The 19,443-nt window shown below is 43.9% G+C and overlaps 1 protein-coding gene across 2 annotated transcripts; it reads right to left on the bottom strand.

Annotated features, from left to right (window-relative positions):
• Window positions 1-453: 453 nt before the first annotated feature.
• On the bottom strand, window positions 454-12,603 carry MRPL45 (mitochondrial ribosomal protein L45). 2 transcript variants are annotated; one of them, XM_060646255.2, is made up of 8 exons: window positions 12,437-12,597; window positions 11,361-11,538; window positions 10,410-10,527; window positions 7,153-7,251; window positions 3,716-3,764; window positions 1,937-2,086; window positions 1,324-1,497; window positions 454-1,141 (listed from the first exon to the last, which is right to left on the bottom strand). In XM_060646255.2, exons 1-8 carry the CDS (start codon window positions 12,500-12,502, stop codon window positions 1,055-1,057), a joined length of 921 nt encoding a protein of 306 aa, XP_060502238.1. In that variant the 5' UTR covers window positions 12,503-12,597; the 3' UTR covers window positions 454-1,054. The 2 variants fall into 2 exon arrangements, with proteins under 2 accessions (XP_060502238.1, XP_060502239.1); XM_060646256.2 differs by lacking the exon at window positions 7,153-7,251 and having other exon boundaries at window positions 12,437-12,603.
• Between the last annotated feature and the right edge of the window lie 6,840 nt (window positions 12,604-19,443).

The raw sequence follows: 19,443 nt of genomic DNA, 5'->3' as shown, positions 1-19,443 counted from the left end.
CTAAGGGACAGACTTGTTAAAAAAAAATTCTAGGCTTGAAAAATACAAAGTATGAGAATTAAGGTCCTATTTTTTAAGGGGGGCCCCCACTGGGCTGATAAATAGTAAAAGCCAAGCTTGTTGCTGGTACAGTGGTTTCCCTGGTCGTACCTCAGATGACCCAGACACACAAGCAGGTGAAGCCCCACAACCTCCTCCGGACAGCCCAGCTAGAGCCCAGGAACAAGCAGGAGCCGGACTGCTTCACTCTCAACAGGTTCATATTCTAGTACGTTCGCTTTACCGATGGGGGCTGAAAAGCATGGTCACCATCTCCAAGGGGTGCTAGAAATCAGGGAAGTCTTACAGAGGGAATTCTCAAATGGATCAACTCCTCCATGGCCCCTGCCTCCTACCATGCTTCCTGGGATCGCACCAGGATACAGCCAATAATTAAGAACATGATCGAAAGGCTGAAAGATAAATGATTTCTTTGGATTTACATTCTTCTACGAAGTACCAATGATGACTACGTGAGTCAGTATATGAGAAAAGACCCTCTTCAATGAACGCTAATTATGTGTCCCAAACCTGGATCTCCCGGAAGTCACATCGCTCAGTTCAGCCTACCTTCCATTTGTGCCATCTGAAAGCTGGTCTACTTCCAGCGTAAACCCTGGGAGAGGTACAGAACCCGCCACAGTTTGTCCAACACCCTGACAGTGTTTTATTTCAAACTCTGATCCCTGCCTTGTAATTAAAAAGAAAATTCTGCCAGTCTCTGCTGCAGGAAAAACAGGTATCCAAACATACTTTCGTTGAGACTCAGCAGCTAGAAACACAGTTTAAAAAGGGAGAAGTGGGTTCGTGGCTGTGCATATCAGCCACCCACCTGGGCCCAGCCATCAGCCGTGGTTGCCAAGGAGACAGCTGAAAACACCCAAGCAGGACAGGAGAGGACAAAGGTAGATCTTTCCACAGCATGATGAAAAGATGACTGACTTCACAGTTCCCAGACTCCATAGCTTCTGGCCATCTCATCAGCCATGTTTCACCCCAAGAGTCATTTTTGCCATCAGGGTTGCTGAAGCTTATGGGCCTCTCCTTGTGGCTCCTCATAGTCTTCTCCAGGTTTCAGCTGGGGCCCAGGGATCATCACCGTCTGAAAGAGCAGGAAGCTGAGTTATCTACCTTCCAGGCCCATGACTTACCCAGGAGAGATTCACCCCCACCTCCTCTATGGAGGATTCCCCTTCCCTGGTGCTGCATCACCCCCTCTCTCCACTAGGAGGAGCCCAAGAGGGGTGGCTTAAGATTGCACAGCACTCTCAAATCACGACTTACCTTAAGGATGGGCTGCTTAGGGGGTGCCCATGGGGGGATGACCTTGCCATGCATTCTCCAGCTCCCATAGGGATTTACCAGATGCTTTTCAAACACAACATACTCCAGGACATCCCTGGGCACACCTTCCTGTCCATACATCAACCGGCCAAACCGGTCATAGATGGCCAGAGTCTGCAAGGATGAAAGCAAATCTGGCCTATTAGTACTCAGTTGGTTTGCTTTTTTTTTTTTTTCCTTTTCTATGCCACACAACCATTCTGAAACAACCATAACAAAAAATTTTAATGGGTAGAAAAAATTACCTCGGAATTCTGAGTTCAGACTAAGTGATCAACTGCTGACAGTTTACTCTTGGAGGGTTTTTGACCGGGGAAAGGGTATAGGAAGGTGGGAGAGGGAGGATCAAGAAGGGTGGGGGAGAGTATCCTCACACCTGTCTTAGCAGAGCTAACATCTACAGTGGGAAGGGCACCCTGACAGAGCAAGGAAGACCATGGTGAACCTTTCCTTAGAGCCCACAGTCCTGGGAAGCTGTACCCAGGACTCCAGAGGTAGATACCCAACCTGAGAATGAAGAAAAGCTGGGAGGAAAGCAGACCGGTGCCTCTACCTGCCGGGTGTGCATGCGGACGGTGACCTGGCCATATATGTTGCCCTGGTTCATCAGACTTGAACAGCGAACCTGAACCACCTGAGGCGGTTCTAAAGATTCTACGAAGCTCCAACGGACGGTCTTATATTTGATGTCCCAGACCATGTCCTGAGGGCAGAGGAGAAAAAATTCAACTGGGGTTTTACTTTCCTTTAGGAAAGCTGGTGCTTCTGGAATTCCACACCTGTTCTCACTTCCAGAGAGACTACAGGCATCACCTAACATTTCCCACCAAATGCTTTCTTGTGCCTATTTTTTCTCACCTTTCCAAGTTTTTTTTAAAAATATTTATTTATTTGGGGGGGGGCAGAGAGAGAGAGGAGAGAGAGGGGCCCACACAGGCTCCACACTCAGCACAGAGCCCAACTCCGGGTTCAATCCCACGACCGTGAGATCATGACCTGAGCTGAAATCAAGAGTCAGACGCCTAACCGACTGAGCCACCCAGACGCCCCACCGTTCCAAGTTTTGATTAATTTACTGCTCAAGTCCACCTCGAAACCACTCTTTTCATCTAAATCAACAAATCAAGACCCACCTACCTCCTCAAGGAACCTTCTCCAAATCAATGAAAAACATACTCCAAACTGCCAGTTAAAATACTCCATTACCCCTCCCTTACACTTAAAATTTTTTTCCTTAAAAAAACTTTTTTTTTTAGAGAGAGAGTGTGAGCTGGGGAAAGGTGAAGAGGGAGAGAGAGAGAGAACCAGAGAATCTCAAGCAGGGTCCACACTCAGCGCAGGGCCCAACTCAGGGCTCAATCCCATAACCCTAGGATCATGGGTGAGACAAAATCAAGAGTCGGATGCTCAAATGACTGAGCCACCAAAGCGCCCCAAGATTTTATTTTACTCATTTATTTTGTTTTGAGAGAGAGCACGAGTCGGGGAAGGGCAGAAAGAGAGAGAGGGACAGAGGATCCAAAATGGGCTCCATGCTGATAGCAGTGAGCCTGATGCGGGGATCAAACTCACAAGCCATGAGATCATGACCTGAGCCAAAGTAGGCCACTCAACCCACTGAGCCACACAGGCGCCCCCCCAAAGATTTTATTTCTACGTAATCTCTATACCCAACATGGGGCTCGAACTCACGACCCTGAGATCCAGAGTCACATGCTCTACCAACTCCAGGGGCCCCTCCCTTACGCTTTTATAATCTGCTAGTTCTTGTACATGTTTCTGTTGACTGCATATATGTTGTTTTATTCTGCCCCTTGCCTTGTATCAGTGAAGAATAGAATTTTATAGGGAATAAAGGCTAAACTGCTAAGACCAGATTAGTTATACTTGACCACAGGAAGATGAGGCTAAGTTGATAGAAACTGAAGTTCTTATTGTTCTTATTCTTGAACCACAAAGTCCCGATATTGGGAAGTCTCCCAAAGTATCTTAGCACCCTGGCTAACACAAAATGTAAGCCTCGTAAATGCTAAATCCTTTATTACACTGCAGGCGTGTGTAGGGCTGCCTAACGTGGTCCACGCCCTGACCTGAGCATCCATACCCTGAGGTTTCAGTACTGCTTGCTGAGGGACTGCCTCCTACCTCATCTGCCTGGCCCTTACCAAAGTCCATGTCAAGTCAGTACCATTCAGTCAAAAAACAATGGAACCTCAGCATTTGCCTTAAACTTCCTGTACTTTCAAAATCGGCCCTTCTTAGGAACCCAGAGGTAATGTCTAGAATCTATCCATTCAGAACTCCCACAGTTCTAAAGAGGTTGAGAACCTACCGGGAAACAGTTTTCAGTTACCAAGGTATGAAGCCGGTCATGGTCTGAGCTAAAAAAGAAAGAGATACAGATCATTAGCTCTTGCTTTATGACACTGTACGAAAGCTGAAAATAGCCCTCAAAATGGAAAATAATTCCTTTTTACAAACATTCTCTGCATACATACTGTAAGCCACGTAACATGCTAAGTTACCTGGGCACACAAAGATGAACATGATTAAAAAAAAAAAAAAAAAAAACCAACCCTGGGGGGTGCCTGGGTGGCTCAAGTTGGTTAACTGTCTGACTTCAGCTCAGGTCATGATCTTGCAGTTCGTGAGTTCAAGCCCCGCATCAGGCTCTGTGCTGACAACTCAGAGCCTGGAGCCTGCTTCAGATTCTGTCTCCCTCTCTCTCTGCCCCTCCCCTGCTCATGCTCCGTCTCTCTCTCTCAAAAATAAACATTAAAAAAAAAAAATAAAAAAAATAGAATACCCTGAGATCTAATTGCAGGTTGAAGTTATGTTTGAATCTCAGGAGCAGAAACAAATTTCTCAGAAATTACTATACATCCTTAAGATGGGCAAGAGACCCTCACAGATCCATCATAAAAAAAAATCAAAAGCTCCTCTCATCTTCTCTTACCTCAAACACATCATCAATACCAAATGGACTGGCCTTGCAAGTTTCACTATTCTTTTTTTTTTTTTTTTTTTTCCTTTTTTAAAGTAATCTCGGGGTACCTGGGTGGCTCAGTCGGTTAAGCGTCCGACTTCGGCTCAGGTCATGATCTTGCAGTTTGTGAGTTCAAGCCCTGCATTGGGCTCTATGCTGACAGCTCGGAGCCTGGAGCCTGCTTCTGATTCTGTATCTCTCTCTCTCTGCTCCTCCCCCCACTCGCATGCATTCTCTCTCTCTCTCTCTCTCTCTCTCGCTCTCAAAAATAAATAAACATTTAAACAAATTAGGGGCACCTGGGTGGCTCAGTCAGTTAAGCGTCCAACTTTAGCTCAGGTCATGATTTCACCGTTCATGAGTTTGAGACCCTCATGGGGCTCTGTACTGATGGCTCAGAGCCTGAAGCCTGCTTCAGATTCTGTCTTCAACTCTCTCTGCCCCTTCCCCCACACACATGTGCGCTCTCTCTCTCTCTCTCAAATACAAACATAAAACGTTAAAAATGTTTTTTATAAAAAAAATTAATGTCTACACCCAATGTGGGGCTCAAACTCACAACCCTGAGATCAAGAGTCACATGCTCCTCCGACTAAGCCAATCAGATACCCCATCTCTTACACTCTTATCTGTGAACCTAACCAAAAGATAAGCATCGGTCTTTTCTGGTCCTTTCCTTCCACTCCCCTACCACCTTTGCTGCAACCACAGTGACTTGTTATGCTGATTCTATGCAGTAGGCAGCAATAGTAAGAAAACAGACAGCAAACCCCAGCTTCTGTACATACAGAATTTTAGGAGGTTCCTAACAGACAGGCTTCAAGTAAACCTAAGGTCATGCAAGGATTAATGTCTTTCAGATCCACATTCATGACTTTTCCCCACAGTTTAATACCTCCTGGGAAGTTTAAGTCTTTGTTCCTTTAAAAAATCTTGTCCCTGGGGCACCTGGGTGGCTCGGTTGGTGGAGTGTCCAACTTCAGGTCTTGATCTCATGGTTTGTGGGTTTGAGCCCCATGTCAGGGTCTGTGCTGACAGCCTAGAGCCTGGAGCCTGCTTTGGATTCTGTGGCTCCCTCTCTCTATGCCCTTCCCCCACTCATGCTCTGTCTCTGTCTCAAAAATAAACATTAAAAAACAATTTTTTTTAAAAAATCTTGTCCCTAATGCTAGAGTGGGATTAGTTTTATCCATGTGCTTTGCCTCCACCTCTACTCCTAACAAAAGAAAAGATTTCAAGTCTTTTCCCCCACTGTAGCTCTAGACTAGACTAAACTAGACTGGACTAACCTGAGTTGTGGTGACAGCTACCATGACCACCAGGCCAGGCACCTCTCAATGAACTCTTTCTCCTCACTATCCTGACCTAAAAATCTTCAGTGGAAATAAATTCCCTTGTCTAAGAGTTCACTTACCATTTACGATAAAACTTACACTGAAAAATAAGAGGAAGACATCTGTTTCGAACAACACAATGGATTGAGCTCATATAAAACTCTCCCACTATAAACATCTAGAAATGTTGGGACAGAATAGAATACACACAAACATACATACATTTTTAAACTCTCCAGCCTACTTCACAAGAAAGGTAAGTCACTAGATGCCAAAAGGAAAGAGAACTAAAACCAGAATGGAAGGAATATAACTTGACACCATGACAGCATATGGGATGATTAAAAGGATCTAGAAATAGGATCTGATGGGCACCTGGGTGGCTCAGTCAGTTAAGCATCTGACTCTTGGTTTCTGCTCAGGTCATTATCTCACAGTTCATGAGTGCAGAGTGCAGAGCCTGCTTAGGATTCTCTCTCTCTTTTTCTCTGCCCCTCACCCACTCATTCTCACTCTCTCTCAAAATAAGATAAACTTTAAAAAAAAAAACTTAAAAAAAGAAACAGGGGCGCCTGGGTGGCTCAGTCGGTTAAGCATCTGACTTCGGCTCAGGTCATGATCTCACGGTTCGTGACTTCGAGCCCTGCATCGGGTTCTGTGCTGACAGCTCAGAGCCTGGAGCCTGTTTCAGATTCTGTGTCTCCCTCTCTCTCTCTGACCCTCCCTCATTCATGCTCTGTCTCTCTCTGTCTCAAAAGTAAATAAACGTTAAAAAAAAAAATAAAAAAAAAAAATAAAAAAGAAAGAAACAGGATCTGATGGCTAGGAACAGACTCTTCCTAAATCCTTGAACCCTCAAAGAACAGGAAGTTGGAACTGAGATCCCTGCACGAAGCTAGGACCCTTAAGAATCCTGCACCTGCAGCAAAGGGAGACTACAAAAATAGTTCACCAACTGAGAGATAAAGCTTCTCTCTGTCTAGGGCTGGCTGGGTATGTGTATGGGGGCGGGGGGAGCAGCTAATAAAGTCATAAGCCCACATTATGCTCAGATATGAAGACAGAATTTATGATACCTGTATAAGAATTCCTAAGATAAGAAATTAACGTTAAAAACTGGCTGGCTCAAACACACACCTAGACCTATCTAGGTCACTCTAGAACTCTTAAATCAATCAATCTATATATTTTTTTTTAGAGAGAGCACACATACACGAGCAGGAGAGAGGGACAAAGGGAGAGAGAATCTTAAACAGGCGCCACGCTCAGCACAGAGTCCAATGTGGAGCTTGATCCCTTGACCATGAGATCATGACCTGGGCCGAAATCAGCTGACTGAGTCACTCAGGTACCCGGGTCACTCTAGAACTCTTAACCAAAGGAAAAAAAAAATCTGTGCCTAGAATAACTGCTAAAAACATAACAGGCATAAAATACGAGTTCACTTACTTGTTTAGACAAAGGTGAGCTTCAATAAAAATATCCTTAGCTTTTTCAGGGAAGTCCTTTATTTTGAAATTAGGATCATGTTCTCTTATCTTCCGGACTCTGTAAAATTAAGTACAAGAATTCTTTCTTTCTTTTCCTTTAATGCTTATTTATTTATTTTGAGGGAAAGAGAGAGTGAGCAAGAGTGGGAGGGGCAGAGAGAGAGAATCCCAAGCAGGCTCCATGCTTTCAGTGCAGAGCCTGATGTGGGCCTTGATCTTATGAGTCGTGAGATCATGACCTGAGCTGAAATCAAGAGTTGGATGCTTAACCAACTGAGCCACCCAGCTGCCTATTTTTTTTTTTTTAAGTAAGCTCTATGCCCAACTGGGGCTTGAACTCACGACCCTGAGATCAAAAACTGCATGCTCTACCAACTGAGCCAGCCAGGCACCCCAAGAATCATCTCTAAAGACTTCATACAATATCCATAACTCAAAGCTTACGTTAACCTCCATTAATGTCTGTTCACTTATTCAAAAATTCTGAATGTGCCAAGTCCTATAAATTCAACCTTCTAACTCACACTTAATCATGCTAAAGAAAGACCAAGTCTTCTCAAAGTGAAATTTCAGAATTCTGGCATCAAAGAAAACATCCTATAAACACTAATGAAGAAAACACAGGTTTCACACAGACTCAAGAATCAGAATAACATCAACATTAGAAATTAGAAAGACAATGAAGCAGTGCTTTTAACTGAGGAAATTATTGAGCTCAGAATTCTTTACCTGGGCAAATTATAAATGAAATAGGAGAGTAAGCAAAAGAGCTTTTCCTAGGGCACCTGGGTGGCTCAGTCGGTTAAGCATCTGATTTCGGCTCAGGTCATGATCTCACGGTTCATGGGTTCAAACCCCACATTGGGCTCTGTGCTGATAGCTCCGAGCCTGGAACCTGATTCAGATTCTGTGTCTCCCTCTCTCTCTGCTACTCCCCTGCTCACATTTGTCTCTCTCTCTCTCAAAAATAAACAAACATTAAAAAAAAAATTAAAAGAGTTTTTCTTAGACTTGAAAGATCTCATTTATTTACCATGCCCTCTTTCTCAGGAAGCTGATGGGGAATGTGCTCCACCAACATAACAGAATAAACTATGAAAGACAGACATAAGATCCAGGAAACAGGGAACACAACACAAGGGCAAGACAAAAGGAGTTATCAAGATGATGAGAAAAGTAGATCCCAAGATGTACAGTGGGCCTACAGAGCAACTGGTCCAGGAGCAACCAGTGGCTTAGTTGGTTGAGCATCAGACTTAGGCTCAGGTCATGATCTCACAGTTCATGAGTTGGAAGTCCTGCATCAGGGTCTCTGCTGTCAGCACAGGGGCCACTTTGGATCCATCCTTTGTCCCCCACCCCCTCACTCTCTCCCCAAAATAAAATGAAAACATTTAATAATAATAATAATAATAATAAAGCAACCAGTCCAGACTGAAAGCAGGTTAGAAAACTCCTGGAGGGATTTCTTCTTGAAGATGAAACTGATAAAATACTTAATGTTTTCAACGTATTGAGAAGAAATTTGCACAATGCGAGGTTGTGTAAGCAAATGAGGAAAAACAAACAGAAAACAAAAAAACACTCACACTTAACTCCAGAAAAGAAATATTAGGCAGGAAAAGTCATGATAATGTACTGCATGACTCGGCGGTCAACAATATTCTCATAGTTATAATAATGTAAACAGAGAATTCTGATCTAATCAAAGTGTTGAACATACTAAAGGATGAGAGACCATAACCAACTGAAATTTATCCCTGGAATGCAAGGTTGGCTTAACATTAAAACATGCATTAGCGTAACACAGTATGTCAACAGACTAAAGAAGCAAATATCACATGATCATCTCAAAAGACACAGAATAAGCATTTGACAAAATCCAACACCCACTTCACACTGTTTTCACCTGAGAGCCTTGCTTGTGCTGTTGTGTCTCCCTAGGATGCTCTTCCTCACCACACCCCTCTACCCAGCTAACTGCAAGCAATTCTTTAGGCGCCACCTTTAAATGTCATTTCCCGCGGGAAGCTTTCCCTGAGCTCCTAAACCAAGTTATCTTTCCCTGTCATATGATCCTATAACACCCCTACTTCACCACACCTATAATTATTTAACTGTGTGTAATCAGTATTTAATGGCTGTTTTCCTCCCTTAAATGATAACTCAATGATAAAATCGCACGTGTTTTGTCCATCATCATCATGGACCTTACCACAAAAGAGAGCACAGTCCCAGAGAGAAATACATGAGAGGAAACCATCGCAGTACAATTACTAGAAGTGTGCAGTTACAGTTACAGTAAAGGCAGCTCCAAAAAGAGTCCGGGAAAGACTAAAAGCAGACACGATGCTCTACTCATTTTTGAGAAATGAGTTGGAGTTATCAAGTAAAGGAGGAAAAAGGCACTTTTCAGGTAAAGGAAAGAATGTGCAAAAACACAGAGTCATAGCACAGTACCGTCAAGGAACCGGCAATTAGTTTGGAAACGGTGAAGTTTAGGATGAGAAAAATGGAGTACGATGACAGTAGAAAGGTTAAGCAAGAACCAGATTTACAAAAAGCCTTGAATACCACTGAAGAAGTCTGGATTTTATTACAGGTAATAAGGAAACATAAAAGAGTTTTAACAGAAAGGTGGTGTGATAAGATCTGAATTTAGAGAAGTAAATTATGGCCACATGAAGTATTAACAATGACTCGATAAGCCTGTGCACAGAAATTTATAAATGACCCTAAAGAACTCTGGAGTGACAAATATAAATGTTTCCATCCTTTCAATTAAAAGAAAGACTAAGAAGGTTTTGGCTTCTGCTCCATAGTTAAGACCTAGCTACCTCCATAGGCCAGGTCTGTCTTCTTGACCCTTTTTGACTTTTTACTCTCTGTAGTTCCAACTCTAAGGTACTTCTCAAAGAAAGATGCTTTTATTATTACTTTAAAATTTAAAATATGTGATCAAAAAAGTGTTCTACAAGCTTCTAAGTCACTCCCTAACTGATGTGACAAAAAATACCAATAAAGGTTGAGATGCTAAGAAATCAAAATACCCGTATTCTTCAACATTAACTAAATTCTATTACAGAAAAAAGTACACTGTCAAGTCATCAAGGGAGTTATGTCCAACCCAGTTAACCTACAATGGCCTCTCTGGAATAAAGCAGCAACAAGAAATTTGTATGCTAATATCAATTCCCAGTTGTCTCCGACACCTACGACAATTGGGAGGTCACCTTCTTCTTCAACCGCTCACTTCTCTGTGCCAGTCCTTCCTTCGAGAGAGAGGACAAACGAGCATCACCCTCTGGAGGAACATAGGCGTCAAAGATACCAGCTGTAATGAAAGAAGAAAATAAGGCATCAAAAGCTTAAAAAGTCATCTTGAGGTCATATAAAATTGAGAAGTATCATGGACATAAAGTAGACTTCCGTGTAGAGGGAACTATGTTACATTAGAAAAAACAGAGTAAGAGGCACCGGGGTGGCTCAGTCATTTAAGCCTCTAACTCTTGGTTTCGGCTCAGGTCATGATCTCAGTTTGTGGGTTCAAGTCCCACATAAGGCTCCACACTGACTGCGAGGAGCCTGCTTGGGATTCTCTCTCTCCCTCTGCTCCTCCCCTCTTGTGCACGCTCTCGCTCTCTCTTTCAAAATAAACAAACTGGGGCACCTGAGTGGCTCAGTGGGTTAAGCATGCAACTTCAGCTTAGGTCATCATCTCACAGTTCATGGGTTTGAGCCCCACGTTGGGCTCTGTGCTGACAGCTCGGAGCCTGCTTCCGATTCTTTGTCTCCCTCTCTCTCTGCCCCTTCCCAACTCACGCTCTGTCTGTCTCTGTCTCTCAAAAATAAATAAAAACATTTAAAAACATTAAAAAAAAAACCCAAAATTAAAAGAAAAAAAATAAGATAATTTAAGTTTTCTCTCAGAGCCTCAATTCCTTCTTGTACAAAATAGAGCAATTTCACCCTTGACTTCTAGGAACAGTGTGAAAACAAGATCAAAGATGACCTCATGAAATATGGTGTACATAAAGTAAATCATTATCAGGGCCGAACTGATTTTGTAGTCAGTTAAATACAATGAATCACAGTCCAAATCATTCCACTTTCCAGAATATCTCTGACAGGAGATTTGGTCAGGGTCTCAGAAAGACCAGGCCTCACCTGTACAGGCCAGGTGCAGAGGACGCTCCAAACGTTCTGGAGGAATGACCAGTCCCGCTTTCCGGGCATGTTCTATAAACTCCTTTTCTGATTTGTATTTGGGTTCATAAGTAGGTGGTGTGAAACGTTTTTTAGTTCTCACTGGAACTACAACTGTGGACTGAGTCACCAGGACTGGCTGCAAGACAGGAAAAGGTTAGGATAAAGGTAACCTGGAAAGAAAGCTATCTTGAACAAACTCTAAACAAAGATAGAAAGGACATATTCAAAGAATGACTTAGAAACAATTATAAAGCCACATACCAGGGCAGGGACCACTTATGGGTGTCTTAATCAGAAGCCTGTAAGCAACCTTTACTAGCATTCAACATTTACTAAAGGCTTTCCCCTAGCACACGACTATGCCAAGTCCCAGGGATGCAGGGTTGATTAAAGCAAGACTTCTGTTCTCAAAGAACCTTCGATCCCATAGGAAACTTAAACATCAACCCAACACTGAAATGAGAGGAATGCTATTATTAAAGCCTAAGAAAAGTCCTGTTCTTGGCATCTCCTTTATATTTACTCAGATAACATACTGCTCATTCCACTGGGAGGCTAACTGTAAACTTTGTTCTGTCATTCTGGCTCCCAAATGATCAGTAACCTCTTTAAAGGCCAGATCTCTTTTCTCTATGACCGTGAGGTTTGTTCAGTCAGACTGACAACAGGAGACTCCCTCCTTCCCAGCTACTGTTCAACGTAAGGTATTCATAAGAACCAAGAGGGTAGCGAGCCCAACTTCCAAATCATTACTTCTTTACCCTTTAATACCCCCCCCCCCCCCCCCCGCCAAACAGACGCAGAACTGGAGAAAGTTCCTCTCCGAGAACTTGCCCGTCTTCGTGGCCTAACCCGGGCTCGCCCCACCCCGCCACTTAGCTTAGTCGTTGGGTCGCGTCTACCTCAAACTCTTTCGTAGCTAGGTGTGACTGGTATCGCCCAAGCCCACCAACGACAAGTGCAAAGCGAGTACCCCCTCTACTCTGTGGTCCTCATCCGGCCCCAGGAGTCCTACTCATCCAGTCCCCACCCACCTGCCGAGACCACCATCCTAAAGCTCTGGTTAAACAACACCAACCCCGCAGCGTGGGGGCTGCCATTTTGTTCCCGCAAAGGCCGCTGGGATGGGGACTAGGAGTTAAGAGCCGGGGGCTGAAGAAAGGGCGCAAAGGGTGGAGCTAGCTTGGGTGTGGAATTTTCCAGGGCGCGCGCCCTCAGCCGAAGTGTGAGCGGCGCGAACGCGCACGTGCGCGTTGAGGGGAGGAGGGCAGGGCGAGAGTACAGACTGCGCGCGTGCGCACTAAGAGGCGTTGGGGGTAGGGTGGAACGCACGGCTGTCACGCGCCAGAGAGCGCCCGAGCGGGAGCTGCGCCTGCGCTCGAGGTGTTCTGGGCGCAAGGAGTTGCCGCATTCTTGCAAGATTGGGACGTTGCTGCACCTTGTTTCCATTCCCTAGAAAAGGTGTTGCCCTTCGGAGACAAGTGTTTTTCTTTGATCACGAAAAGACCAAAAATGAATAGTTTCTGGATCTGGATCTGACCTCAATATGCTGTGTAACCTTAAACAGCCCTAGTTTTCTCAGCCTGAACCTGAAGAAAATTCTGTCAAACTAGAGATTAATGACTGCTGTGTTTATTGAACAAACATAATGACTACTGTCTATTGAAGCAAAAGACACATGGACTGACAAAGACGTTTCTTGTTGGTCCTTTCGGGAAAGAGGCACCAGTTTAATAATAACAATAGCTTATACTTAGAAATGTTTACCAAGTGCCAGGCAATTTTGTAAACATTTTGCATATATTAACTCAATTACTCTTCACCACAAACCAGAGTAATACCCTACTTTTACATATGAGGTTGGGCCACAGAGAAATTAAGTGAGCAATTTATTTACGGTCACACTGCTAATAACTGGCAAAACTGGGATTCAAATCCAAGCAGACTAAATCCAGAAACCATGCTCTAATTACTATACTGTACTGCTTCACATTCAGTTGTTAAAGGATTTATGATGTTGAGTTCATCCTAGAAAATACATACTGTAATCATTGCTGAATGGCAAACACCTTCCACACTTACCTATAGGTCCTTATGTAGTCTGTCAATTACTGTTTATTGAGCACATGTCTACAGCATTTTGCAATGAGTTAAGAGCTTGTGGTACATACATACAAGAGCTTACAGGCCAAAATATAATTATCACGAAAGTCCAAATAAAATGCTATGGACTATCAAAAGAGAGGGATTACTTTGGGTTTGGGAATCACTTGTATTGCCTAAAATCTTGACTTCTCAGTTAAACTGTAAATTCTTCAAGGGTAAGAATTCCCCACAAGTCCTAGCCACAGCATTGAACCTGGAGCATGACACATTAATCGTGACATGAAATTAGGTGCTATATGTATGTGTTAATTAAAGAATGTGTGTTATTAAGCATTTAAATGAGAGCTCATTTCTTTTTTTTTAATTTTTAAATGTTTTATTATTATTTACTTTTTAGAGAGAGAGAGAGAGAGTGCAAGCAGGGGAGGGGCAGAGAGGGAGGAAGACACAGAAACTGAAAAGGCTCCAGACTCTGAGCTGTCAGCACAGAGCCCTATGTGGGGCTCAAACTCATGAACCATGAGATCATGACCAAAGCTGAAGTCAGTCACTCAACTGACTGAGCCACTCAGGCACCCCAGCTCATTATTTCTTAATAGACTCTTGTCTGTCTACACCCCAGAAAATAAAACATGATTTTTTTTTTATTGGTCTCCCCACTGAAGTGAGGAAACTCCATTCCATGAGAATGGTTATTAATACAGAACATTGACATAGTCTATCTGAGATGATTTCCTCCACCGTTGAATTTTTTATGTGTATTTATTTATTTTTGAGAGAGATCAGGGAAGGAGCAGAGAGAGAGAGGGAGACAGAGAACCCCAAGCGGGCTCTGCACCGCAGCTCAAACTCACAAACTGTGGGATCATGACCTGAGCCGAAATCAAGAGTCAGATGCTCAACTGACTGAGCCACCCAGGCACTCCTCCACCACTGAGTTTTAATGTACCCACAGGGTAACCAATACATCCCAGGTCACCTCTGTCTGCCATCTGACCAGTTTCTTTCTTTCCTTCTTTCTTCCTTCCTTTCTAGATTTTACTTTTCTTTTTTTTAAGTTTATTTTTTAAGTTTATTAATTTTTTGAGGGGAGAAAGGGCAGAGAGAGGGAAAGAGAGAGAATTCCAAGCAGGCTCTGTACTTTCAGCATGGAGCCCGATGTGGGCTCAAGCTCACAAACCGTGAGATCATGACCTCAGACGAAACCAAGAGCCAGATGCTTAACCGACTGAGCCACCCAGGCACCCCTAAAGATTTTATTTTTAAGTAACCTCTACACCCAAAGTGGGACTCAAACTCACAACCCCAAGATCAACAGTCATGTGCTCCACCACCTGAGCCAGCCAGGCGCCCCTCTGACCGGATTCTCAGGGAATGAAAACTTGTTCTATATCAGCCTGGGTGAAATATTAGGGGAAGTCGATATCAATTCATTCTGAGATGACTCATAAGTAGGCTTTTTAAAATAACTGCTCTTTTGGAAAATTTATATTATATTCCTACCTCATTAACTCCCCAGAACATTGGGAGCCGTGTTTTGGGGAAGTAACACCAACCACCAAAAGGATATTTTCAAATCCTACGGCCCCAGTAGTTTGCCTTTCTGAAAAGGCAAAATGAAAAGCAATTAGAGGAAGTGATAAGGTGGCTGGGAGCTCTGCCTCTCGAAAAACAGTCTTGCGCATAGTAGAATATTCAAATATTTATTCAATAGATGGATGAGTAGAATCCCAGATGGAATATGATAAGACAGAGAGCAAAGTTGATATCCTAGTTCTCCAAATACAGGGGGTTCCTTGGAATCCCTTGCTTTCCTATTGAAAGTTCTAAATGGAGCCAAAGAGGATGGGCTATCCCTTGAGCAGTGGGACATGTGCTTGCATTTTTCCCCCCTCCCAGTGGCAGATGACATCAAAGATTGAAAGTTCTGAAATTGTGCCTGGTGACCTACATTCTAGAAACACAGTTGATCTGAATGAAGAAAATCCTTCTGGAGAACTGGAAGATTCTGATTATAATGTTTATTGATGACAGTAAACAATATGATACTTGGATTGAAGCGAGTAATAGGCTTGGCATGTGTTTATATTGTACTCCCCTCCCTTGAGTGAAAGCATGAAAAGCAAAATAAGTGAGTGGTTCAAGATAAAGTGACAGAAGAAACCAAGAATTCTGACTTCCTAAGAAATGTTCTCAACCGATCTTTAGCTAATAATGTTAACAAAACTTCTCGGTCACTCCGAGAATTCACTGTCTATAGCTTTCACATAGTGGTTAAGAACATTATAGCACCTGAATTTACATCTTCCTTCCACCTTTTTTCCTTACCTATAAAAAGGGGGTAATGAAATACCTAAATCACAGAATTGTTAACTCATTAAATGAGTTAATGCATGTTTCCACTCTGGTTAGTTATGGCCCTTGCTTCCAAGCTTTGTGGTAGGCCTGGAAGGTATAAACAGAGCCTAGCAGAATCCTGGTAAGTGTAACGGCTCTTTGTTCTGGACACAGATCACGTCCCTGCCCCCAGTGTCCATCCCAGTGCAGTGTCACTAAAGCGAGGCTATGAAACACTATGTCCCTAACCTAGATATTAACTAGAGATCCTCAGGAAGCCCTGTATGTTAGCTGTCTTCCCCTAGGGAGCAGTTTTCACCTCTGTTGAAGCTAAGATCCCCGGAATGCGGGTAACTTCCAAGCCCACACATGACCCTTTATTTCTGTGCTGCACAACTTTCTTCTATGAGCTGTTCTTTCTCATCTGTCCTTCCACTCATCCCTGCTGCTGAGGACAAAGGCCTTTTCCTTTACCTTTTTCTGCCCTGCCTCAAATTCCTTATTTCTAAAGGTATGTTTGGGAGGAGATATTGCTCATCTGGCTCAGCCAGAAAAGAAGCCCATGTATCCTGCTGTTCAAGCCCAGTCTAGAGTTAATCCCTTGCCTCTTCTTGCTCCCCTTTCACCCCAGCTGGCTAAATCAAGCAATAATCCTAAAAGGGAATTTCAGGCTATTTGTAACTTCCCCTCTCCGCACCCCACCCCACCCCACCCCCGCCCCGCCATGCCACATTCAGGGAGGAGAAGGCAAAGCCCCTGGATCAGAGTAATCTGTTTCTAACCCACTTCCATTCTCAGGGATTACCTCTGCAGGAGGAGGGAGACAGAAATAAATCTAACACCTTAGCATAGGGAACTTGGGGAAGACACTCCAGAAGGGCTTGGATGGCTTCAGGCATGGGGCTTGGGAGCTTGGGAGGCTGTTTTCAAATGCTGGGCACCCTAGGAAAGTCCACAAACCTGAAAAGCAATGCCTGGAGTAATGTTTGGCAATAACAGGCACTCTATAAATGTGCTGAACAAAAGAATGCAAAGTATATAGATTGCAGGCAGGAAATAAATTGTGGGCAAAAACAATTCCCTCATTATGCCTACAACCTCATGTCCTTATATGCACACCAACTAATGGCTAAAATCAATCGACCCACAAATAGGGGAGCGTCATATACTGGAAAGAGCTCTGGGTTGGGAGTCAGGAGACAAGGATTTAGTCCCACCATTGCTGATGTTTACTTACCCTGTGGTCTCAGGCAAGTCACTTTGTGACTCCGATCACTAATTTTCACCATTAAAAAAAGTCATTCTCGGGGCACCTGGGTGGCTCAGTCGGTTGAGCATCCAGCCTCAGCTCAGGTCATGACCTCGTGGTTTGTGAGTTTGAGCCCCGTTGGGCTCTGTGCTGATGACTCAGAGCCTGGAGCCTGCTTCGGATTCTGTGTCTCCCTCTCTCTCTGCCCCTCCCCTGCTCATGTTCTGTCTCTGTCTCAAAAATAATTATAAACATTAAAAAAAAAAAAAAAGTCACTCTCTAGAGCCCTGAAAACCAAAGTCCCATGCGATGTGTATTGAGCTCCTATTAATAACATACAAATATCTGAGTTCATTTATATACCAACAAGGACTTCCTTTAGAGTTCCTTCTGAACCAAGTGCTCAGTACATCTCCCCTCCACCCTATAGTCTTTCCTCTGTCCCCCATGGACACTGACATAGAAACATGTATCTCTCAGCTGACTGTTCTTTTGGGATGCTCTCCAGTGATTGAATGAGGGCCTCCCTCGCATCGATTTGGGGTTGAAGCCAGAGAGGCTGTGTGAATGCAGAAAACTTCCACTAGAGGGTATCAAGTCTGCACTGGGATCTCACACTGCAGGGAGGCCTAGCAATCCTAACAATTTCAGAATTTTCAAATACTACATTCAGAGATTTAGAGATCTCTGTTCATTGTTCCTTCACTGGTCTGCTCCTGACTGCTCCTTGGAGGGCTTAAGAAGTCTCTACTACCTTGACATCATTTTGATCTGATTTGACTTCAAATCAAAGGCAGCTTGGCAGAGTGGAATCCATGAGGGCTCTGGCAACTGATACAGACCTGGCTCCACTACTCCCAAATTCAATGTACCCGTCTGTGAAATGGGGATCGTGAAACTTACCTTGCAGGGTTGTTGTGAGCACTAAGGGAACTCACATATGGCAAATGTGACTGGCAGACAGTTAGGTGGCCAAAACTGCTTTTGCACTGGAGAAGAGTTCTAAGAATTGCCACAAACTGGAAATGGAGTTGAGCAAAGAGGGATGGATTTGCAAGAGCTGAGTACCTCCAAACAAGAAATGTCAAAGTTTGCCATTTTGCTCTGAGCCTTACAGGTTTCCAGGCTAGTGCTGCTGAATACTCTTCAGGCTTAGCCCTCAGTCCTGTTCTACCCTCTGTGTCAGCCCAGCTGCGGTACTCGGTACTCTTCTGCCTTTTTCTTATCCTGGTTTCCTTGGAGGTGAGTTTAGTTTCTACCTCCTACTCACCTCCTGGACAAAGGTCTCTTGTGTTCTGTCCTGTGTGTTCTGAAGCGTCCCATCTCCTCCTGGTTCTGTTCTTCCCTTTTCCTCTCTTTTCTCCCATACTCACTTCTAGGGTGGAATGTGCCATCTGTTTCTGGGACTGAGCAGAAGTCTGGGAAAGGGAGAGGGAAGGCCTGTCAGGGCTTGCGTGTCAGCAGACACGTTACAGCTGCAGGGCAGACCAGGGTGAAACCACAAGCCAGAGGCCTCAGGGCAAGCTGCCGTGAGGCCCGCCCCTCAGCAACTCTCTCATCTCTGTCTTACCCCAGAGGTTTCCTGGCAGGAGTGGGAGAGGTTGGTATCGAGTCCTTGAGCCCTGACTCACTCCCTGACCTAGTTGGGTGTTACCCAGTTATCTCCCAAATCTCTCTCCAGAAGCCTTCCTTAGGAACAGGACCATGTCATCCCAGAAGGCAGAAGAGGAAATCAGACCACCTACTTATTTCATCCCCATCTGAGGATCCCCAAAACAAATAAGAAATGTAGGGTCTTTATGACTTTATGTGCCACCCAGGAGGTTGCACTGGTTATAAAATGAACAATCTTCTCACTAAGGGAATGGCTATTTTCCAGATTGCTTTATAGAAACAATCATGCTTAACTTTCTCAAGCAAGAATAAAATTGTTCTTTTATTTTATTTGGACAGGGACAGGGGCTGGGGAGATGGGGACTGGAACACGGAGCCAGGAAGTGACTGGCCATTATCACATAGTGAGTCAGTGGCCTAACTAGGGACAGAACTCAGGTTTCCTAACCCCACCCCAAATTCCATTCTTTTTCCTTCAGCCTCCTTACTTATGGACTCGAGCAATATTCTGGGTTTTCTGGACTTTATAAAGCCCGCAAATTCCTGAGGGTTCAATAGGATATCAATTGTATTTTGCTTATTTGTTTCATACGTGTCCCTTTCAATATCTGTCCTATGGAAATGTGAGATATGTTTCTTGCCTCCTCCACAGATTGTTGAAAACACTTAGAGTTATCTAAGATTCAAAGAAGACCAATGTAGTAGTCTGTGTGAGGTTAGATTTCAAGACTGAAA

Source organism: Panthera onca, chromosome E1 (genome assembly GCF_046562875.1).
Source record: "Panthera onca isolate mPanOnc1 chromosome E1, mPanOnc1 haplotype 2, whole genome shotgun sequence".
Lineage (NCBI taxonomy): Eukaryota > Metazoa > Chordata > Mammalia > Carnivora > Felidae > Panthera > Panthera onca.
The sequence above is the reverse complement of the archived record's forward strand: the minus strand, read 5'-3'. Positions and strand labels throughout refer to the sequence as shown.